This window comes from Glycine soja, chromosome 7 (genome assembly GCF_004193775.1).
Source record: "Glycine soja cultivar W05 chromosome 7, ASM419377v2, whole genome shotgun sequence".
Taxonomy (NCBI): Eukaryota; Viridiplantae; Streptophyta; class Magnoliopsida; order Fabales; family Fabaceae; genus Glycine; species Glycine soja.
This window is the reverse complement of record NC_041008.1, coordinates 37,188,118-37,212,282: the sequence shown is the minus strand read 5'-3', so window position 1 is coordinate 37,212,282 and position 24,165 is coordinate 37,188,118. Positions and strand designations below refer to the sequence as shown.

The following is a 24,165-nucleotide window of genomic DNA, read 5'->3' as shown; positions in this document are numbered from 1 at the left end:
CAGCATGATGACTTTGCTAAACTTTTATCAGTTATATAATTGAACATTTTTTTTGTGCAAAAGTATTATGTTAATAAAGCTCTCACTATCAATTTTCAATGAATAAATAGACAAATGACTAATCTATGATAACCAATAAGCTTGATATATAAAATCTATATGGTTTAAATGTATAATGTATCCCTAGTCTTCTTGGAAGGCAAATTTTTACTGCACATTACAGTCTTATTTTTACCATGATCTAACCATGTGTCACAATCACATCCTTTTAGCCGATAAGCTGAAAAATGGATTTAAAGATGGAAGGAAAATGATCACAACAATTATATTGGCTAATAAACAGTTCGTCTGAATTAAAGAATGCAGTCATAAATGGTACATAAAAATTCCATCGAGCAAAAGGAACAAGGATGTGTTCTCTTCCCATTCAATCATCTAAAAACACCAGCATATGAAATAAAAGGAAATAAAGTAAAGCTTTTCTTTCAAAACTTGGGCATGTTTATATAATTTCAAGCAATCTCATTCTTCAGTTGCAGCACTTGCAGCACTCAAGTCCACCGAAAGATCAAGAACCTAAAACAAATGAAGAAGATGATGTTATGATCAAGAAAAAAAATCCAGACTTTATTTCCTTTTCCTCCCCTTTGATATGATATTCTAATTATGCAACATTATATTTGGACGGACCATAAATGTTTTCGTGCATGCAGATGCAGGCCAGGAGTTCGAAGAAAATATGGAAAATCATCCTATTCAGATTCTCAGAAGATACAGAAATTCTATGTTATGCAGAGGTTGGAACTTGGAACAAATAGAGATGTACCTTTCCAGTGATCTTACTGTACAGCTCAACCACATCTTTTACTGTGGTTTCAAAGTGCGTGGTAGCATCATAGCTCTGCAAGGATTTAATGTAACAAGGAAAGAAATTCCATTACATCGGCTGAATAACAAGTAGTGATAAGATTTCATGTTTATCTTGAAGGAAAACAGTTTTTTTTTTTACACAAAATTAGAACAAAACTTAGATACTGTGTTTCTGGTGTTGTTTGTGCTGTTTTTCGATCTCAATTGGAGTTTTAACTCAACAATCTAAGCGGTAAAGGTTACCATTAAAGGATTATGCAGATTATCGAAGTAAAACTCTAATTCTGATAGAATAGAAAAAACAGCACATAAGGTACTGTATCTAGTTTTCTTCAATTTTAAAATCATAGCCAACCTTAGGTTTCTAAATTGTGAACCTCACATAACATGAGATCGAAATTACTTTATAGATCTTAATTACTTTATATAAATCAAAGGAATATTTGATTCTTCTTTCTTACCACATATCCTGCCCCTATTAATTACTGATAGACTTTGGATATTTTACATCAAACAAATATGACAAGCAACTTTATAATGTATTGGTGTGCCAGTGCTCTATATATTTTTTTATAAGCATGCCAGATTGCGATTGCCAGTGCCACTTCACAATGGTTAGGAGGAAATAAGAAAACAACAAAAGAAAAATAAAATATGCATGTCAGAGATTCTACTCAATACTTACTGTAGAGATGAAACAACCATCAGCTTCATGATCATTGCAGGGTTCAAACCTGTCGTAAATGTCATAGAATATTTCATCAACAGGTCCAAGAAGGTCAATACCAGGCTTCAATTCCACCTCAGGTTGGTCAGTCTCTGCTTCTGTTGTAACAAAAGCAATATATTTTCCTTTGGCTGCTACATTGTGAGCATAAGAGCAGCAGAAGAGATACCTGCAATAACAAGGGAAATGAGCAAACATAACCTATAAAGTTGGAAGAAAGAGTATTCACATGTAAGAGTTAGTTTGAATTCACTTCTCAACAAGTACTCTAGAAAATAAAATAAAATGAATAAAACTTGTTGCACAAGTTAAAATCAACTTATACACCTTGATTCTTTCAACTAACTTCTAAATAAGCACTTGTATACGCAACAGAACTCTACGTTCTTGCCTTAAAAATCTTAATAGAACAGTTTTACATAATTTCTAAGTCCATTCTTCTACTCTTTAATTTCATAATTTCTAAGTCGTAACTTAACCAAATTAATGGATAACATAATGTATTGTTAGTCAATAACCTGAACATGACATTTCTTTAAGGGGGAAAGACAAATAATTTTTTGCAGGATTGTGAAACCCCTCACAGGAAATGGTTATTCCTTTGTGCATTTGCTTAGGGCTTGCTCTTTTCATGTGTATTTAGTAAAATGTGGTAGTATTGCAGTAGATAAAGCAAACTTACATATCAGACTTGCGACCAAGCTGCTTCTGTGGCAGAATGACTTGTGCTGAGTGAGAGTCATTGGTGTCTGGAATAGGATGACTCATAATACATATTGCACGTGCAACCTTTCCAACCTTCTGAACCTGTTGGATGAATAAAATAGTGTCAGATGGAGTGAAGATCACACTTTGCTGCAATTCATGTTTTTAGACTTTAGACATTCATGTAACAGTAAATAATGATGTCCAATAACTAAATAGAACACTTAACCTTGCTCACAGTCCTAGTAACCAGAGAAATCTAACCTTATCAGACAGATATGATGGATCACACACAACTTTCTTGCATTTGGCTGTTTCTCCTTCTGAAGTCACACCGATGGCTTTCCCATTGTCGTCAAATTCTACCTGTGCACCACAAGATTAAATGTGAGGAGAAATATACAAGAAGAAACTTGAGAGTACCTTTACATATATTGGTTAAGGAGCATTTAATATACATTCTAATAAATGCTTATAATTACTTAAGGTAAGTATCAATATTTTTAAGCCTTTTTAATATGATTTTTTCATTACATACTTTCTACTTTTATTTCCTTAACTCATATTTTAAGAGTACTGATTGGCATTTTTCTCTGTATATCATAAATTCTTCTATTTATGAGGAATTGGAGCGCCACAAAATAAAGGAATGATTAAGTTACAAGAATTGAAAGAGATAAGAATAACTGGTAAGGACAAAATGAACTGCTTTAAAATAGCACAAAAAGAAAGTATGAGACAAGATAAAAATCAAAATCCAATTTAATTCTCTAGATACAAGATACAAGTTTCCTGCCACAAGTAATTATAATGCAATTTATTTCCTGAATAAAGAAGTATCTTCACAAACTTACCTTGCATTCTGGCTTGTTCAGCATGTAAGTTCCACCATACACAGCACTCAGACGTGCAAATGCCTTAAGGACATAAAAGAAACCAAAGTTAGTTCCTGAAGTTTACTAAGTTTAAAAGGGAAACAGATATAGAGAAACCTGAGGCAACTCTCCCAGTCCATATAGTGGATATATGTAAGGTGAACCTCCTTGAAAGCGTGCTAGGGATTCTGCATAAATCTGTACGAAGCAAACAACAGATTACATGCTAATAAAGGTTAAAAAGTGATGTTATGCATGCAAAATATCAATGTAATGAGCTAAAATGCAAAAGACAAAAATTTCGTGATTTCAAGTAATTTCATAAGCCATGCAACAAAATTGACCAAAGAGACAAGCTATTCTTAGATTTATAATTTAAAGAAAAATCCAATCAGTACATTATATGATTCTTCAAATTAACAGAGAAAACAATATATGCTAAAGGACCGTATGGTCCAGAAACAGGATAACGACACATTTACAGTTACACTGATATTTGAAGTGACGTTGCTGATGCTAAATTCTGACTGATAGTAGAAGTCTTTTAACAATCATCTAGTTTTCTCTCTGCCAATGGAGTTGTCGTTAGCATAATGCATTAAGGATTCAGTTTTGGGTACAAAATAATAATCCTTTATCCTAGTCCTTAGGGTGCTTCTATGGTACCAAGACAAGGCGTATTAATTCAATATGATAAAGGCACCGACAAATATAATAAAGGTGAAACTTGATGCATCGGTCACAACTCTTACTATTTTTCATGCATTTATAAAGACCTAGAAAGAAAATCCATGTAACTTCTAGGACTTCTAAGTCCTTCAGGAATAAGAATTTTAATATCATACTGAATATTGGTTTTCTGATTTCAACTACGTATCTGTGAGATATTTTTCATATATCGACCCTTTGAGATCTATATTCAGGTAGCATATGATTATAGTTTTGGTAGTGTACAAAAGCTTACGGGATAATTTGTAAATAAGTACCTTAACTCTGTCTACAAAATCCTTGGCTGGTTCATCCAAGTAACTATCATCACGATGAAGTGCTAAGGCATGACCAATAAAGTCAACCGTATCATCTTCCAATCCATATTTCCTACATTTGGAGAAAGCATTGAACATGAAGTAAAGTAGATTTAATCAACAACAAATAGATTTAAACTAGATTAAAATCATATGCAGCTTGCTATAGGAACAACAGTATATAGATTGACCAAGTGCTGCAAAATCTAAATTAATGCCATACAAAAAAGACGTAGATTAAAAATTAATCTTAATAAAATTTCATCTTGTTTTGTCCTGTATCATTAATGCCATACAAAGTATAGTGTGCTCAAATTTTCTATCTGATGATAAAACTTCATTTTGTAAAAGATAAATTCATAGTATCTTTTCTTTTGGTTTACAGTGACTGAAGTCAGATTTAAAGCGATGCAAAATCAAGTAATGAGAGAGGAAAATAAAGGAATTAAATGCATACGATATCAACTGCCTTGCTGTAACTTGGTTCAGATCTAGTCCTTCGTGAGATTTGGGATCATTTGTTTCATAATCTTGGACATAGATGAAGAACTTCCGAGCACGGCGCTTCTCAAACAGACCCATTAATGGTGACTTCAGTGCTTCAACATCTGTTGCTGGAACTTTGTAAATCTAAAAAAAATATATATATAAATAAAGATATTCTGTCATAAGATTTTTGTCAATATGCAAGAGGTTTTGTGAAATTTAAGTTTGCAATATAAAAAAAGTAGCAGTTGTGTACAAAAGAAAATAAAGAACATGATGAATATGCTGCCTACCTTTCCCTTGTTATACACAAAGCTTCCATCTACAGCTTTGAAGTTCAAATACTTTGTAACATCTGTGTGAATCAGAACACGGACCAAAGCTCCATTGGCCATCATAAACTACAAAAAAACAGATGAGAAGTTGGTTTTTGTCATAAGTAAATAGAAAAATTGAAATGGAAACTATATAAGCAAAAAGTAGAGTCAAAATGATGGAGAATCCAAGAAAAGGCAAAAATAAAAGCCATTTCATTCATGGAAGAGAACTCAAGGCAACTTGCTTGGTTTTTTCACATTGAAGATTGTTTTACACAAGTTGTATGCTAAAAAAGAAACCAACAGAGAATTTGGTCTACATAGCCTAACACTTAATTAGCACAGGCCTATTGTCCTACCAAAATTTAGAAGGTAAATTTAATTAAGAACATATAAGAGTAAGGAATCTATAATGTAGAGATACAATACAGCATGCATTAATGTTTCAACTTTCAACTACAAAATGTGATATATACTTTTCTAGTTTTCTGTTGTTCCACAGGTCAAGACATATGAGAGCAGTTACCTTAGGAATCATATCAACATTATATTCTCTGCTGGATCCTAAGTTCTCTGACGGCGTGTCATCTCCCCTAAATCGCTTCCATAGCTAAACACAACAAGAAGAAAAAACAACAGAAAAATGAGGTTTTAGCATGAACAGAAAACTAAAATAAAATGAAAAGGTGACATTTCACATGCTTCTATTGCAAATCTGCATTAGTGAATGACCTGTGTAAGATTGAGAGATGTAGAAGCCCCTCCATAGTAGTCATTTCTATCCATGTGCAACACCTGGTTCAAGTGGATAGTAATATAGTGAAATGACTTGTATTTAAATTTTATTCATATATAGGCTTTAAAAATTATTGAAATTATATGATCTTATTCTCTCGACAAGAAGTTAAAACATATTATTTTTTTTTTAAGAAAATAGATTATACATAATCTTTATTTAATTATAATTTATTATATATAATAATAAGTTTATTGATTTTTATAATAATGATATGAAAGTCATATTAAAGATAAGTTGTGATTGAATCACAAGTGAGTGCATGATCATTAATTTTTTTTATAAAATAAAATACAGTATATTTATCGGTATAAGAACTGAAATGATAAAATTTAAATAAAAAGTAAAATAGAAAATTTTGTATTATTTAAATAAAAAAATAAGTCAAAATATTGAATAAGTAATACATAATTAATATTCATAAATATTACATAAATAACTTGGCCAAATATCACTACGTAATTAATTCTACACCTCAATGATCTCATCAAACTCTATCAAAATCTAAATTCTCATTTTGAGCAAAGTCCTTTTTCTTTATGATATTTGTTTTCGATAGAACTTTCATAAAATAGTTTATCTCATTTCCTAATAATTACTATTGCAACATTATTTGGAATACATTTATTTCTTACCGGATCAGCTTAATATGAAGAATATTACCTTTTTTTTTCCCTATTGATTCTTCACGTTCTTGCATAAAAAGTATAACATTTTTTCTATTTTTTTTTTTCTTCCAATAATTGGACAACAGATTCTTAAAAATCAATGAATGCAAACAGGACATCTAACTTAAAAAAATTTCTTAAATCATACATATGTGCAACCAAATAGAAAAACAATCTAACATTAAAATAAGAAGTGTTAGAGAAAAAAATTACAACCAAATAGAAAAACAATGAATTCGATTGTTGGGACTCGAGAGAAGAGAATTAAACTACCTTGAGGCCATCAACTGAGAGAAGGCCACTGAGGATGCATTCCTTGAGACCTGTGCCCAACACAATTACATCGTACTCTTCATCCATAGTGGATTGATTGAGTTTCAGAGAATAAACAATAAGAGATTGAAATGTAGACACAAAAGGAAAAGAGCTTTTGAATTTTTATGAGCGATATATGAGATGAGATGAGAGGAACAAGGGAAGGTTGTGTTTAAGTGTTTACGTTTCTGTATGTGTGAAAGAGGTTTGAAGCAGAACACGTCTTTAGCGCCAAGTAACGAGACTAACGCTCCCCAAAATAACTCTTCTCATAATACATACACGTGTTTTCTGTTATGAAACCAAACTTATTGTAATTTTTATTTATTTATTTAAAAGCCAATAATCATGTACAAATAATAATAATATTCAAAAAACAATATTATTAATCATTTTTTTTTGTAGCCACCAGTATCAAAAGCAATGTTCAAAACTAGGGATCGTGTCAAACCTCCGGGTGGTGGCTAGGAAGCACATGTAGAGTTTTCTTTAACTGACAATTGTCTTAATTATATGCTTATATTTTGAGTATCAAACGTATATTATAAAGGTACAAGTAGCTACCATATATGAAATAAGTACAAATATAATTAGGATCTAAGTGTGCTTAATTAGTTATTAGGTTTTATTTTTACTTTTGCAAGCTTTTTGGTGAAGGAATTGAGGAATGAAGGGAGAACTTTTTGGCAAGATTCAAATTTCCATTCTCGCCAAAATTTGCTCATCAAGTAGTCCTTTTTGAAGAACCACCTTTTAAAGTTAAATTTGCTAAGCAAGGGCCAGTGTCTCGCTTAGCAAAAATGAGACATAATGGAATGCAAAGATAGTTCAAGCCTCGCTTAACGAGTAAAGTCTTCAGGAGAGTTAGGGTTTATTTTGAGTAAATTTGCTAAGTAAGTTTCCTGTTTCTCTTGGTAAAATCATTCCATAGGCTAACTTTTTCACTTAAAAGTCGTGCTTGGCGAGGCTTAATTACTCTTGTTAGACGAGAGTTGTTGGTTTTAAGAGTTATGTGTGACGACTTGGAACCCTCCTATGCATGACTCCTATCATTTTCTCCAGTTCTTTCACTATTTCTAACTATATTGCGAGCTAAACTCACCCTTATTTTGGTGTAACTAATTAAGCCTACTCTCATATATATTTCGAGTTATTTATTAACGTTGATGCTTCGTTATTAGTGCCTTTCTTCTATACTTAATGCTAGCTTGTTGTGGATGATCTCCCATAACTTGATGCTTGGTTTGGGTATTTTTATAGGTTGATGTTAATATTAATTTGGAGTATACAAACATAATGGAATGATAAACTCTTGTCTTGCCCGAAAGGATGAAGTTAAATTCCAACGTTATCCTTTTATTATTTTTTAAAAAAAGTGAAAAATATAAGATATTGGATTAAAGAATTATTTTTGAAGTATATACAAAAACATAATTGCAGTACTTAACCACATATCATCTTCTATAGATCCCACTAATAATTTTATAGCTTTTAAGTGCAATTTTAGTTCATTTTACTCCTTAATTTGTGAACTTCTAAATTGAGGCCTTTGAATAGTTTTGAACTAAAATATTGAGTTACTTTTATTATAAATTCTCTTGCAAACAAGAGCGTGTGAATATTTTTTTTCAAAAGAAACAAATGGGCTTATTTAAGAAGTTAACTTTGCTTATTAGAAAAGAATATCCAAATAATGTATTATGTGAAACAAAAAAATCAAATGGAAGTGAGGTTGTCATGCGAACTAGTTATCACTCCGCTATAATTATTTCATAATATTAAAAAGTAGTATTTATTAAGAAAAATAATATTGGGCATTAGAATTATTTATGTTCGTAAAATATTCGTTTGAAAAATTATTAATATATATATAAGAAAAAAAGAATTAATTAAGAAAAGGAGGGCAGAAAAACTACAACATTTATAATACAACATATAATATATTAATATTTAATATATTAATTTCTGTAGAACCTAATATCTTTTACTGTTATTTTTTTACTTACTATGTAATATTGTTAAATAATTTCATAATGTTTATAATAATGATAATTTATTTTTCATCAGATAAAAATCATACCAATATAAATTAAGATTAATTTAATTAATGTCAAATTGGTGATGACAATCTTTAACATAGTATTTGATGAGAAAGGAGGGAGGGAAGACATAAAAGCAAGAATGGAAAACCTCTCCCCTTCCTTTTTGCCTGCATTGAAGTTTTATTTTTCCTCCCTTCTCTTGAAATCCCCCTCTTTTTTCTTTCTTTCAACCAAGCAACAAAAAAGAAGAACGTATAGGGGTAATTAGAATCAAATTTTTATGATGATAAACTTTAGACACGAAGCATCGACCATTAACTCGGGCACATAGAACACTTCCTAGCTATGAATCAATTTACCAAAAGAAAATAGAAGATGATATTCAAGCACAATTCTACATGCAGGACCTCATCCTTTGGATTTACTTACTTTACACGAGTTGTTTTTAAACAGCAAACAACACAGGATATTCAATTGGTTTTGACTGACATATAAAGGAAGCGAAACCGATCACTTCTAAATAATCTACATTTTGTTCATTATTTAAGGTAACCTGCAGCCCACAAAGAGAGACGAACACAGATGAGTAGAAACAAACTTTCTAAGGGCAACATTCACAAACCAAGATAATATACACTAATTTATGTATTGTAAAATGAATTAGTTATATAAAGTTATTGTTCATTTATTACAAGGATATATTGTAAGAAAGTTATGGCATTTTACTCATCAAGATCAATTATGCAATATTGATTGTCAAATCTTATGTTAAGAAACATTACTTTCAATTCACTTCTAAAATCAATTCCAGTAAATTAACCTCTTGTAGAAATCATTTGTGTACTTTACAAGTATGTATAAGAATCAACTTTTAAGAATTTCAAATATATTGAGCTACTATTGAACATGGTTTTGGACCTTAATTTCATACTCTAAAAAATAGGAATGCTAAAAATCTTCTGATCGTTTAGGTGTATTTGGGAGTTGTAAGATCAAAGAAATAAAAATAAAATATAGGTAGCAGAAGAGGTGTTTGAATATGTCCAAAATCCTCGTGCTTAGAAGAACTTTAAAATATTCATAAAGATTAATAAATTAAAAAATGATACTTAAGCCCTCCAAACCCTCAATAGGGCATATGCATACTGGCACCCACACATAAGCTTTAAATGATAGTTAAAGTAAACTAACCCCAACTTGAGAGATGTGTTGCTACCACCATCTTCAGGAAGGTTAGATGAATTGCTAAGAATGGATTCCGATGATTGCCTATAGCTATGTGCATGGATAAGGCTCGGCACCTAAAATTTACATGTATTCCATTACTATATCAGAATATTTCCCTCCAGAGATTGTACATATATACAAATATTAAATATGCACGAGTTTGAAAAGCTTATCACCTGTTTCAGTCTTTGGTTTTCCTCCATTAGTTCCACTCCCTGTATGGGCAACATAATCAAACACTGTAACAGATTAGTGTTAAGTTAAAAAGAATTAATGCAGCAACAGGTTGTATCTTATTTAACTTCATTATATACACAAAAATAAAATTCACTCATTTGGGTATTATATATCAGATAAATTTTTAGAGCCACGCACGTACCAATTGGTCTATTTTCATTCACAACATTCCTTATTGTTTAATCCGAACAACTTAAATTAATTGAAACTAGACCATGACCCTCATATGCAGAGATAAATAAATTAAATGTTTTAGATTTAATTAGTTTTGTTAGTATGTTAGAAGAAGAAAAAAAAAATTTCCATCACTTGATATATCAGCTTTAGATGTGATTTCTTTGGATTATACAATATTATACAACAAGTTCCTCGGATCTTCACGATGGAACAATATTTGCAATGATAATCAAATATTATTATATATATCAAACATATACAACACTACCCTCCTCCATAGAGCTGTTATGTCTGTATTGATAGAATCTTACTTAAGCATTAAATATATCTAAATATATTTTTTATTAAAGAAAAAGATAGATTAAATTATTTTAAAATATTAAAATTTTATTTTTTTATTTTGAAAAGATGTTAATATAATAATATATTAGATTGGTTAAAGATAATTATAATTAAAGATAATAGAAATAATAGATAAAAAATATTAGTTAAACAAATTTCAAAGTATGTATCATTCTTAAATTTTTATATAAGGATAAACAATTTATCCTCTTAGAATTGCATACATAAACGGTTTCTCTTGGTGTTAATGGATTGCTAAAGGACGAAAAAAAAAAAAGAAAGCGTTAAATTCTTTCAATGCAATTGGTAGAGGAGAAGAAGAATAAAGAAAAATATAAATTTCTTACTTCAAGAGATGAGTAAAATAACTTTTTCTAAACCTCCATGGTATGAATTCTTGCAAATGTGTTTTCTTGATATATATATATAAAGGTTTTATCCTTGGATTAATGAATATATAATTTAACCTTTAAGATTAGGACCAATTTGTATGTATGTGTGCTATGTTCGAGCCATTATAAACATTATATGCTATAGTTATTATATTCAGTATATAATTGTGTCATGTATGTGGTTTCGTATTATTAGTTGATTCTATTATTGTTGTGGTGTGATTTTGAGAATTATCATTGGATGCACGAAATTAAGGAATTTGTTGGTGGTTTTTTTAGAATGGCATTTTTGTAATTTTATGAGTTGATTATCACCTTCTGAAAAGGAATGTTGATATACATTTTATTATGACATTATAATCTTAGATATCTCCTGTACATCCACCCTCTATCCCAATAATGAATTTGAGAAGAAGAGAGAGTAGAAATATATAACTTAATATATCTTTATTTATAACTAAGTTACTCTCACTCTATTATTTATTCTATTTTATTATTTTATAAAAAGAAACATCTTCATCTAGGATGAGAATGATATTTATTTATAGATACCTCGTTTGGTATAGGAAAGAGATCTGGATATCTTCATTTATGATGAGAAAGATAATGAGATACCATTGTATGAAATTAAAGTTCACATACCATTTGAAGAACCTAAGATCTACACTAGTTCCATGAATCAAAGAATTGAGTCCTGTGATTTTGAAAATCACTAAGTTGTGTCTGATATATTTATTTGGATGTGTTGAGGTGTTTTCGTTTATTTAAATATTATATTTATTCAAAATTTCATGTGATTGTTTAATATAATTTTTATTGGTGTATAAATATATACATACATATATATTGTTATACTAAATTCTTTGGTTGATTTCTCGAATTTCTGTGCCTACTAAGAAAAACACTATTTACAAACTCTTATTAGTTGTTTTATTCATTAAGATAATCATCTCATTATAAGTGTTGTTTTCAGAACACAAAAAATAAGTCCTAGAGTTTGAAGAGACTTGAAGACATAATTTTTTTAGTTACATTTATTTTAGTTTAATTAATACATTAAAATAAGGTGTCAGATGTGGTCGCTTTCGTTATATTTTTAGTATTCATTTAATTTAGATGCTCATATTTTGAGAATAATATTTTTACTTACCTAAAAACTTATTTATTTGATTTTATTTCTTATAAAAAAGTATTTTCAAGATTATTATAATTTTAAGATTTTGTATTCTTTTAGTATTTTTTTTTAATAAAGGGTGTTACACAAAGTATATTCTCAAATGTCACACGTAGAACTATCTAGTTAAATCTATACTTTCTTTTTAAAAAACTATTTATCAAGTCATTAATCATTATATACATATACTGGGAACTATATTTCAACAGTGAACATACCATCATTAGGAGATATATTATCTTCTACCATTCAGAGCAAATACATGTTTTCATCATTATCATTGATTAAAGGTATACAATTGACTAGGGATGGCAATTGAATTCAAATATAATGGTGTTGTAACATGGATAATGTTAAAACTGCTATTTTGAATAAAGATGTTTGTAGGAAAATTCTTTAGACATCTTTTTTGCTGGCCGAGGGTTTAGTTACTGAAAATAGTAGAAACAAACACAGACACCAAAGGAAAGATAGTAAAGAAATAGGCCATAATAGAAGCAAATCCAAGTCCTTACAAAAAAAAGTCTTGAATGCAATCACTGTGATAAAAGAAAGACACGTTATTTATTTCATTTGAATATAATATTAATATGTAAATAAAATGAATTCGAATGAAAATATAATATTATAAAAAAAAATAGAATAAATAAAATAGATGAAGTATTGCTATCATTTGAAAAAGGAGAACAAGAGCAAGCAAAAAAAAAGATGATCGTGTTACCAGTACTTACCACCGCTACTGCAAAAGATCTTGTCATGGTTTAATTGTGATGAGAATACGATGAGTCTAGTTTTGTTGTTGACAGTAGTACTTCTTTTCATATTACATTTAGAAATAATTTCTTTACATCATACAAGCAAGTGTTTGGTTTCACGTTTGGAAATTAATCTAAAATTGTTTTTTGATATTTTTTATATGTTTGATTTCGTATGGGAGAAAAATTTAAAATTAATTAAGTTAAACTAATTTCGAATAACTTCTACATTGAATTTAAAAATTAACACTAAGTTTTACTCGTAATTTAATTTTATAATAATAAAAACATTTAAACACAAATTATATCATTTCAAAATTAATTTTAACTAAAATTAATTTTGTCAACATTCATCATTGATTAGGGTGATTTGAATTTAACAGGATTGGTCGTGACAATTTATGGGTCTATGGCGAAAACGATAGGCATGAGTCCTTTAAAATATATTTTATTACACAAAATAATCATACAATTTCATTAAAAAGTATATTTTATTACACACAAAATATTTTCTCTCCTCAAATACATACAAATATAAAATATAATATACAAATAAACATTTAATTCTTTTGTAGAAAATTCACCAAAAAAAAAAATCTTTTGTAGAAACTAAAAACTTTATTGCTTGAAGAAGTTAAAATTTAAGCATTAAACGAGTTTTAGAAAAGCTGACATTATAACTGTCTGAATTTTTTTGGATTCCTTTTGGTCATGGGGTGTTGAACGTTCGCATTGCAAAACAATCCTAGGGTCGGCCTTGGAATATAGGAATGATAATCTCTCTAAGGTGATTGGCATAGATATATTATTTGTTTGAAGAGGAATTATCTATAAATCGCAATTTTTATTTTAAACATCTCATTAATATTTTTTATTTATTTTTTATATTTCTTTAATTTCTATCACATAATAAATTTTATCATATTTACATTTTTCTATTTTTCTTTACTTTTTTTTTCTAAGTATTGAATAGCACAATATATAGATATCTATCAAACATTTTCCTTGTTTGAAAACCAATATAGGGTTTACTAAGAGAATATTATAGGAGGATATAACGTTACTATGTGAAATCTGTGTTGGGATTTATTTAAACATAATTTATAAATCCTCCTTGAAGTACCTTTCTACAAATTCTCCTACTTAATTAAGAAGGAAATGAATGCATTTTATATTTTTAAGATATTAAGGGTGTTTTTTTTACAGAAATGATAAATTAAGAAAGAATTAACCAATTATTTTCCGATAATACTTTTATTTATTTATTTATATTTCATTGAAATATTTAAATTAAATATTTAAATCAATTTATAATTCTACTCTAATTTTTTACCACCATAATTAACACATTTGATTTTTGTGTGGGATCTGAATGTATCAACACAAACTTCAATCTTTTGAATTAAGTATAAAAATAATTTATCATTTATTTAAAGCTTAGTTATAAATAAGATTCCTCACTTATCAATGAGTTCGCAGAAATTAAATTTAGGTTTTCTCATATACAAACTTGATGTGTTACCAATTGAACTACAAATTTCTTAAATACACTCTAATTCTTTTAATAAAAATATACTTTTATGAATAAAAAATTATTCGATCATGTAATTAATATTTTTTTTTCTAAAAAAATGTATTTTACTTTAGATGACAAATAATTAGTTGAAAGGAATATCTGTGTCTTTTTCGAACATCATTTTAACGCATTTGATATGATCTGTGCACAATGTTCGGTTCTAGACAGACATAACGTATGCTTACTGACAATTTAGCAGCTACGTTTGACATCCTTTTCTTTGTTTGAGCAATGATTGTCTTCCTATAAAAATCCTCTTAATATTTTATAAAAATAAAAATGTATTTAATATCTTTCAAATATAAAATAAATTATATACTTATTATTCAAAAGATATAGAAAGATTAGTAAAAAGATAATGCAAGGAGGTTTATAATTATTTATTTCATATACAAGAATGACTTGCTATAAATATAAACTTTGTTTTCCATCTCATTTCAAGCATCAATCCTCTATTTTCTATCCTTCAAGCTTTTCTCTTCTGCTAAAATTAGCACCATTGATTATCTTATCTCTCCTTTATTGTACAATGACTAATCAATGACTCAGATCTTATAGGATTTGGCTGCATGATTTTTTTTCTAGAATGATCCTAATAATCACATTTCTATTTTTTTAAATCTATCTTTCTTTCATATCATTTTACTTTATTACATTTATCCTTTTATTTTCTCTATTTTTTCTTTTCTTCTTATTTCTCTCTTTTTTCCTCTCTAATCTTCACCAAAGTTTGGTAGAGATTTAGTATTAAGATTAAAATTTTCCAGTAAGAAAAGAAAGCTGGACCATAGGACAAGATACGCCTTAATCCTGCAACAAAAAGTCGGATACAAACTGACACATCGAAGAACAGCAAAAACAACCAAAAACTGTGGGAATAATTTCTCCTAGGTATCAATGGATGAATTTCATTAAGCCGTAAATTCATAAAAGTATAGTAATAATATAATAATAACAACGTCATAGTATGTGAGATTTGAAATGTATCAGAAATTTAGTTTAGTTCTTACCTTTCTCTTAAAGGTGCTGATCTCTTGCATAAATTTTGCATCCTAAAACACATAATAGTATACCATATGTCAGAAGCATATATGTATACGTTTCCCCACAACCATAACTGATTTAAAGGAGAAGGTTGCAACATTGCATGCATAGGTTCTAGTTCTAGATTTAATCCCTTGTGAGAAATAAACTACTACACAATAGTAATATTTTCATTTTGCCTGCTAAAAAAATGGCAAAAGGAAATGAACTACTAAACTGCGAGCATCATTGGTCATATATAGGGCACAGACCTTTACTTTTGAAACATTGGTCAAACTTCTTTTAAGATGTTCCTCTAGTTTCTGCAGTTCTTGTAATGTCAATCCTTGCAGATCTTCCCCATTCATCTGCCTGTGTACGTTATAGATGTCTCGGTGATATAATTTTATACACTATATGCAACATATATATGAAAGTGATAGTTATGCGGAGTGCATGTGTATATACCTCAGTTCACGAGTCTTATCTTCTACTTTCTTGCGCAGAATGTTGTTGGAGTCACTCTCAATCTGAGCATAAATTTAAAAACAATCGTTAAAATTTGTGATTATTATGCAATTAATGTCGAAGACATGCAGTTAACATATAATATATTTTTTGTACTTTTCCATTTTCTTATTGCAGTCACGAGATAATTAGATCAATTTGCACATATGCACCACAACCAATTAATATACTTCCCAAGTCTGAAAAGAAACACAATTTATGCCACGACGACTAGAAAATTCACAAGTATATTTCTCCCCCACGTAAATTAGTATGTCATAAGACATAAACAGTTAATGCTTACAAAAAAAAAGACAAATTTTGTTAATATATGTATACTGAATATGAAAACTTTTATTAGCAGTTTCAACTAGAACTGCTAACAAAGGATTGATTGTGTTTTAAAAAAGTCCCTCCCCCAAAGTCTCCATTTTCTTGATGCTCTCCATTTCCAATCATCTATCCCTCTCTCTCTCTCTCCACCCTCATTCTCATTCTCAAGCAAATTGTCAACACTTTCAAGCTACCCCAATCTCATGCTCCACCTTAAAATAAGATTGTGAGTGCCTCTTGTACTCACAGCCAATTAACTGAAACTTTTTTGCTGTTCAAAAAACAAAAATATCGTGTTGAAGTTTGCTTTTGGAATTTATTATAGCTTCAACTTGTTAGTGACTTTGGAATCGTTGTCAAATTGGACCAATCACCAAAAATAATTTGAAGAGATAATAATCTTTTCAAAAGTAACATTTAGGAAGATGATAATTGTTGTTCCATCCGTTTCATGATAATTGCTGTATAAAAAAAATTATCTCAAAATAATTATTATTTTAACTTTTAATATAATATTAATTATTTTTTTTACTTATATTTCTTATAATATTAATAATATTAGTTTTTTCTGTCATTATTTCTCGTTGCATTTTTTTATTATATTTATCACTTTTTTTTTCTTCTTTTTTTTTCTTTTTATATATCTCTCTCTTCCATCTACTTAATTCACACAAAAAAGGAGTATAAGATCACCATTTTCCTAGGAAGATATATATGCAAATAACATGATTCCTCTAAATTTTAGGGACAACACAATTGCATTGACATTATGTTGTTTTACTGTTGGCTTTTAAAAGTGATAGGTTATCTTTTTCAGTGTGATATTTGTATTTAAAGAAAGCTAGGTTCCTATATAGAGTTCAGAACTTTCCAAGCAAAACATAGAGCAAAAGGAGATATTGAGCATCAATCACAAGAACACGTAGGTAATATAACCCAGGAAGATTGGAGATCGTTTCTAGATAAATGTGTCGATGAGAAAACTTAAAACTCAAGGTACAATTTTAATATTGGTGTATAGAAATCAAATGTAAAGATAACTTCATATTAGTGTACTAGTCCTTAATTAATTTGGATTCATAAAAAATGCAGCGAGCATATATATAGCTTTTTCTTAGTGTACGTATTAGCAGTTGCTTTGGATTGAATACCAAGGTCTTTAGGACGTTTTCTGTCTATATTCCCCTTATGCTTCCCCTTAATCTATTTTGGCTTATCAAATAGAAAAAAAAGTAAAGATCTAATTCCATCCCATTACAGGTGAACCATCAGTATTGAAAATGTAAAAAACCCCATTTTAGTTTCTCAAATTCACAAATGCAGACTGCATATTAGTCATTTTTAGAAACTAATGTGTCCCGTTTTAAAAAAAAAATAATACTGTTATGACTTGTGTAAGTGATTTTTCCAATGTAGACTTTTTATATCATCAAGACTAGATTAATTAATATGTCCTATGCTAAATTTATCTCGGATAAAATTGAGTATTCACTTCAAAGAAAATTCCAAATCTATTTATTAACTTTTGCCTACCTGTACATCTTGTTTTAGTGTTATAGAGACGTAAGAGTGAATGCTATGTAGAAACATGCAATATCTTTCACGCAATAATTGCAAGAGACACATCAATTTGCATATACTAGTGCATCGATGATGAGAAATTGATAAAACAAAGAGATTATGATGTGAAATCAATACACATGCAAGAAATGCTTCATAGATGACCTAGAACAGCCAGCAAATACTCTAGAGAAGAGCTGTTGTTTTGCAAAGAATTTGCTTATTTTTTTCGATCAAATGTTAATTAAATGCCAGGATATATTTATATATATCATCATTCAAGCAACAATAATAGCATGTTAAAGTTATTAAGCTAACCTGCAGCTCAATAGAGGGGCGATCCAATCTATGGATTGCTGAATAGCGATCGTGCCTTTCAATTACTTGATGCATGCTGAAAAGAGCAAACAGAATGTACCTAGGTTCAAATTATTCAAATTTTCTTCTGCTTTCTTTTGAATTAGTGATGCTCATAAAATTAAGAACTTCATATCATTGTATAGCTCATATTTAGGTGATCAAGAAGATTAATGTCAATAAGAACTTCATATATATTGCCTACAAAACCGTCGACCCTTGTATTAAAACCGGTCAATCAAATTTGATTTTTCTCGATTGAAGAAGATTATATAAGCATTCATTTTATCTTTTATTATGTTTCTAGCTACTTTCGCTGGAATGATAAATAAAATCATGAAAGTTTGAATCCTAATCAGTTGAAGAGAGTGAAATGTGATAAAAAAAAAAGGGGGGAATAATGACCATATATCATTGCTGTTATACGAAAAATAAATATAACAATGAATATTCCATTCTATTATCAAAGGTCACTCTATCAAACCAAATATGTTCTTACGGTTATATCAAGCCTAGCTAATGTGTTGCCTGTAGATAAAGATCCACGAAAAGCCTCAGAAGTGAAATGCTATAAAATATAAGTATTATTAAGTGTTAATGTCAGGTATTCTGCATAAAAAGCAAGTGTGTGATACAAATTGGAAAATATCATGCATGTTGCATGATTTGATGAAAGTAGTCGATCTTATAGCTAGAGTACTTAAAGGATTTCTCATTAATTACTTTCTTGGTCAAGCATTTCAGGAGAAATAGTCATGAAATCGAAAACACATTTGAAATATTTCTAATAAGACTACTCTTTAGACTTTGTTCATATTGATAGAAAGCTAATTTCTAAACGTACATTTTGCTTTGAAGTAAAAATGTTGAGAAATGCAAGCAAAATGCAGAATGGAGTTTCAACTTTTGCAGCATAAAGTTCCTTGCAGAAGTTTTACACATACTTATTGCTCCTAATGAACTAGCTAGTTTAAGAAAACAGAAAGTTGCACAAATATTAATTTACAACAGTGTATAGATATGGAGAATCCATTTTGACAAACTTTAACGTTTAGAGATAGTACTGTTGTAGTAAAGAGAGAGAAATTTGTTGGTACCACTACCAACACCAACAATTTAAATATAAAAAGAATTTGAAAATATAGAAAATCATAAATGAAAATAGTGTGGTATACATAGGCAATGAGTTCAGACAATCCATGACTCTCTCCTGAACTCCTGAGTCAGTCAGTCATTATTATTATATACATTGAATCAGTCTTTTCTCTTTCCCTCTTTAAAGGAGTTAAGGAAACACAAAGAAGCAAAATAATTAACACTTGAATAAAAAGACGTAGGCATCAGGTTATAAGTTTCCTTCCACAGAAGAAAATACAAAAAAAAGAAGAAGAAAGGAAGATATATATATATATATATATATATAGTGATGCTACAAAAAATGAAAATACCTTGAACTGGCATACTCAAAGAGCTTGCTAGTTGCAGAAAAGACTATGAGAGCTATGTCTGCATCACAAAGGGTTGACAACTCCTGAGCCTTCTTGAAAAGCCCTTTCCTTCTCTTGGAGAAAGTCACTTGCCTCGAACTGATGTTGTCGATTTTCTTGATCTGTATCCTCTTTCTAGTCATCTCCCTATGTCAAAAATCATCCAAACCATTACATCTAAGAAATTAAAGAAAGAAGGGCAATTTCTCCGGATAAACATAGACATCTCTCTCTCTCTCTCTCTCTCTCTCTCTCTCTCTATATATATATATATATATATGATATGAAGTAAATCCAACAGATTTATCATAAAATAGAGAAAATTAACATCAATAATTCTTAACAACATGGATCAAGATGAAATCATGTACGACTAGGATGCTCCAGGAAGAAGGAATTAACTAGTGAGCAAATTAAGACCACTCCATAGCTTCTTAAACAAAATGAGATAATAAAAAAAAAAAACATAACCAATTATTTTCGTTGGTACCTCAAACTGCACTTACCCAGGAATCTAATTTGATTTAGTTAGAAGAAAAAAAAATTCACATATATGGAAAGTGGGAGGTACATAGAGAGAGAGAGAATAAAAAATAAAAATAAAAATAAAAATAAAAATAAAAAACAAACAAACCAGAGTTTATATTCCCGAAATAGCAAAAGAAATAGGTCTCTTGGACAAGAATTTGAGACCAACGAGTCCTTCTTGGGTACCAGAAAATGGAAAACTTGAAGATAAAGCAGTTGTTCTAAGACGAAAAAGCTGAAAACGGAACTTATAATAATAATAATAATAAGGGTAAGAACCCACCAATGCTTGGGCTTCCTGAAATGGGTGTTAGGAATGCACAACTCGCGAGTCCCAAACACGTTAATTAGTTGCCAGTTAGATAGATATATATTGGATGCAATTTGATGTGGGTGTGAGGTAGCACACTTATGCCTTTCATAGTCAAGTTGCTACCTCTGTACTGTAACTATTAAATTTCCCTCTTTATTCTCTTTTATATGCCACGTGTAACTTATATGAGCTGCCATTTTCTTGAGTGAATATGTTGAAATAGAGGTGAAATCTCACCAAGATTGAACATTATCAAGCGGACAAAATTCATAAACTTAACTTTAAGATTTTGTGATAAGGTCTTATATTAAGTTTAATTATGTGATTTCTTATAATTTATTTATATAAATTTTTCGGTTTAACGATTTGGATATAATTTTTCATGTTTTAGATATAATTTTAAAAAATTAAAAGTTATAATTTTCAAATGTTAAACATGATTATTTATTCTCAATTTGTTTTCTTGTATACAGTGAATTACAGTAATTTTGTGCAACTTGAGGTTATCTACCTCAATACAATTCAACAATAAAAACCATGGTTTACAATAATATTATTTAGTACAAGATCTTTCTTAATAATATCTTTATGCTCAGGAAAGCGATATGGTGCATATGATTTTGAACAGAAACAAGTTACCAGGTTGTGAGTCTAAAACATTTAATTTTCTATTTATCCCTATCAAATAGGTTTACAATATTATTTATATTCTATTTTTTACTTATTTATCTTAAACCAAACAACAAAATATACCATTTTATTTTTTATCTTATTTTGTCTTTTTTTACAAAATATCTCTCATCTATTTTTATTTATTTTATTTTTCTCTTCTAAATCAAACACAACATTAATATCCTTTTTAGTGTTCATCTTTTCTTTTTCATGATACTAAAAGTCACATTATTATTAATATATTGTGCTCGGGAAAATTAAAAGTAAATTATAATATTATTTTCCGAAAGTAGAATATTGCTTTATTTATTTGGTTTTTCTCTTTTTGGTTTCCCACAACCCTCGTTGATTGGTGTCCGTACAGGTAGCCATTTTGAGTCGAGGGCACGATAATGACAACTGATGTACCCTACCCTCGTAATACCTTTCTCACTCACCGTGCTCCCCTATGCTGGGTTTCATTCGTAGCAGACCCTATACCCACAAGTTTTTTATTCATTAATCAGAAATTATTATAAAATTTAATAAATTTAATTGCCGTTTGTAATAATATGCTGTTGAATAAAAATGTAAAATGTTTATATACTTTTACTTTGTTTTTTACTTAAAAATAAGAATGAGTTTATGTTTTAATAATTTAAGTACAGATTTTGACATTATATTGTACTTCACTTAAATTTTTTATGCATATATCAGGTTCACAGACGAAGAAGATCGAACGGATACAAAATCGCTTAAATAATTTATTTTAAGATCATTAGTGGCATGAACTCATGGGCAAGGATGGTTATCATAATATTATAATTGTGCGTTCTGATACGATGATACTCTTGCAGTATGAAGATTCATTATTTCATGTTTTTTTTATTTATAAAACTATCTATTAAGTATACATGAATTTTGAAATTTATAAAACTGTTTGATATTTTTATTGTTAATTATTTAGTCATTATACCGTGCACGATTATTTAAAAAAATATTAATATATAAATAACCAATACATGTAATAATAGTGTAAAAAAAAAAATACTATCATTCACTCAAACGGTTATGTAAATGATAAATTTATTAATTTTTTATAATAATAATTTTAAAAATTATACTAAAGATCATTTTTAATCTACTGATAAATTCATAATAAATTATATTTTATGCTAATATATATATATATATATATATATATATATATATATATCACGGTTAAAAGAATAAATAAAACATTCGCATATTAAGTTTAATTGCATCATTTTCCTATAATCATATTAATTAAAAATAATTAAATATATTCATCAATTATAATAAAATATAAATTATATTTTGCTATATGTAGATATTAAAAAGGATAAAAAAAAATCAAAAGTAGTAATTTAAAATATGACATTTTCATATAAAAAAATATAGACCACTCACCAACTCACTTCCACCAATTTACTAAAAATCTTAACTCAGCCTCTTCATAACAATAAACATTGAATTTAATAGGCATACATTGCTTCTCACAATCCTTTTATTCCCTTAAACACTTATTTGAGCGAAGGAGTGCTTGTAGGTACTCTACCACCATTGTGCTATGCCGGTTGATAGTTAGATTTGGCATAATATCCACCAAACAATATGCATATAAAGGATAATCCAATGACGTACAATCTTCAAGTTTATACATATTTTTTAGGTTAAAATATATTTGTGTTCCTTGATATATACTCTAGTTTTGTATTTATTTCCAGATAAATTTTCTTTTCATTTTTTCTCCATGAAATTTGAAATATTGCCACAAGTCCTTACTGTTAATTTCTATTCATTTGATGTTGATATGTTTATTAAGTTGACAGAGCATGTCATGTATGTTGCCATATGCATTGGAAGATGAGTTAGTGTTTTGTATTTACTCTTCATAGTTTCAGAAATTTTGCATTTGCTTCCTATAATTTTAGGGGGTTTGCATTTGTTTTCTATAATTTCAAGGGTTTTTGCATTTGCTCTTATAAATTCATCTTTTGAGCATATGTGACAACATATTTGAAATGATGATGTAATGATGAAACATCAACTTGTTGAACTCGTTAGCACCAAATTGATGAAAGCTAATAGTAGAGATTATAATAAAAAAATTTCAAATATCAAGGAAAAAAAACAAAAGAAAAAATTTATAAAAAACAAATACAAAATCCAAATATATATCATAGCAGGAACATATTTTATAGCCTATTTTTATATTGAAGGTTTTGGCTACTCGGTTAAGAAAAAGGTTCTTAATTAGGTATGTTATTTCATCTTGTTAAACAAATCTCTCGCTAAACTAGTACGTAGATTTTAAAGGGTGTGCTTTTTGGTTAGTTAGTGGGGTTATCCCCTATACTTACATACTGTACTTTAATCTAACTCAACTTCTTGGTATAGACCATATTTTGTTTGAGTTTGATAAAACTATTATAGGTTGTAATTAAAACTTTCGGTTGTAATATTTAACACTCAAACTTTCTTTGATTAAGCTTAAACAATTTTGCCCCAATTGCACCCAACTCTAATTCTATAACATTCTTCCTATTTCTTTTCGCTGCATTTCTACGTATCCAAATAAACAAAAGATCAAGAAAATAACGATATTTTTAACATGGGAGTTTTAAATTGAGATCATAATGAATTATTAATTTGTGGCCGTTAAAAATTGGTCGTAGT

General features: G+C 28.9%; 2 protein-coding genes across 6 annotated transcripts; both read right to left on the bottom strand.

Annotated features, from left to right (window-relative positions):
* Positions 1-300: 300 nt before the first annotated feature.
* Positions 301-6,955, bottom strand: LOC114419410 (guanosine nucleotide diphosphate dissociation inhibitor At5g09550). The gene is made up of 13 exons (XM_028385062.1): positions 6,743-6,955; positions 5,738-5,800; positions 5,532-5,615; positions 4,982-5,089; positions 4,660-4,832; positions 4,164-4,275; positions 3,295-3,375; positions 3,157-3,219; positions 2,567-2,668; positions 2,280-2,404; positions 1,556-1,766; positions 827-901; positions 301-576 (listed from the first exon to the last, which is right to left on the bottom strand). The coding sequence occupies exons 1-13, from the start codon at positions 6,827-6,829 to the stop codon at positions 523-525; spliced, it is 1,338 nt and encodes a 445-aa protein (XP_028240863.1). The 5' UTR covers positions 6,830-6,955; the 3' UTR covers positions 301-522.
* A 1,999-nt stretch (positions 6,956-8,954) lies between these two features.
* On the bottom strand, positions 8,955-20,916 carry LOC114419408 (MADS-box protein SVP-like). 5 transcript variants are annotated; one of them, XM_028385055.1, is made up of 9 exons: positions 20,785-20,916; positions 19,935-20,120; positions 18,448-18,523; positions 16,198-16,259; positions 16,002-16,101; positions 15,717-15,758; positions 10,230-10,292; positions 10,018-10,127; positions 8,955-9,379 (listed from the first exon to the last, which is right to left on the bottom strand). In XM_028385055.1, exons 2-9 carry the CDS (start codon positions 20,114-20,116, stop codon positions 9,370-9,372), a joined length of 645 nt encoding a protein of 214 aa, XP_028240856.1. In that variant the 5' UTR covers positions 20,117-20,120; positions 20,785-20,916; the 3' UTR covers positions 8,955-9,369. The 5 variants fall into 5 exon arrangements, with proteins under 5 accessions (XP_028240856.1, XP_028240860.1, XP_028240859.1 ...); XM_028385059.1 differs by having other exon boundaries at positions 10,230-10,268; XM_028385058.1 differs by having other exon boundaries at positions 16,008-16,101.
* Between the last annotated feature and the right edge of the window lie 3,249 nt (positions 20,917-24,165).

What these genes read in the sequence shown, in the direction of transcription:
- LOC114419410 (XM_028385062.1), bottom strand. Translation starts at nt 6,829, where the DNA reads ATGGATGAAGAGTACGATGTAATTGTGTTGGGCACAGGTCTCAAGGAA. An exon ending in GACTGGGAGAGTTGCCTCAG is followed by an intron (nt 3,220 to 3,294) that starts GTTTCTCTATAT and finishes TATGTCCTTAAG; the next exon opens with GCATTTGCACGTCTGAGTGC. An exon ending in ACAGTAAGATCACTGGAAAG is followed by an intron (nt 577 to 826) that starts GTACATCTCTAT and finishes CATTTGTTTTAG; the next exon opens with GTTCTTGATCTTTCGGTGGA.
- LOC114419408 (XM_028385055.1), bottom strand. Translation starts at nt 20,116, where the DNA reads ATGACTAGAAAGAGGATACAGATCAAGAAAATCGACAACATCAGTTCG. An exon ending in CCAATGTTTCAAAAGTAAAG is followed by an intron (nt 15,759 to 16,001) that starts GTCTGTGCCCTA and finishes TATGTGTTTTAG; the next exon opens with GATGCAAAATTTATGCAAGA. An exon ending in TCAGCACCTTTAAGAGAAAG is followed by an intron (nt 10,293 to 15,716) that starts GTAAGAACTAAA and finishes AATCTGTTACAG; the next exon opens with TGTTTGATTATGTTGCCCAT.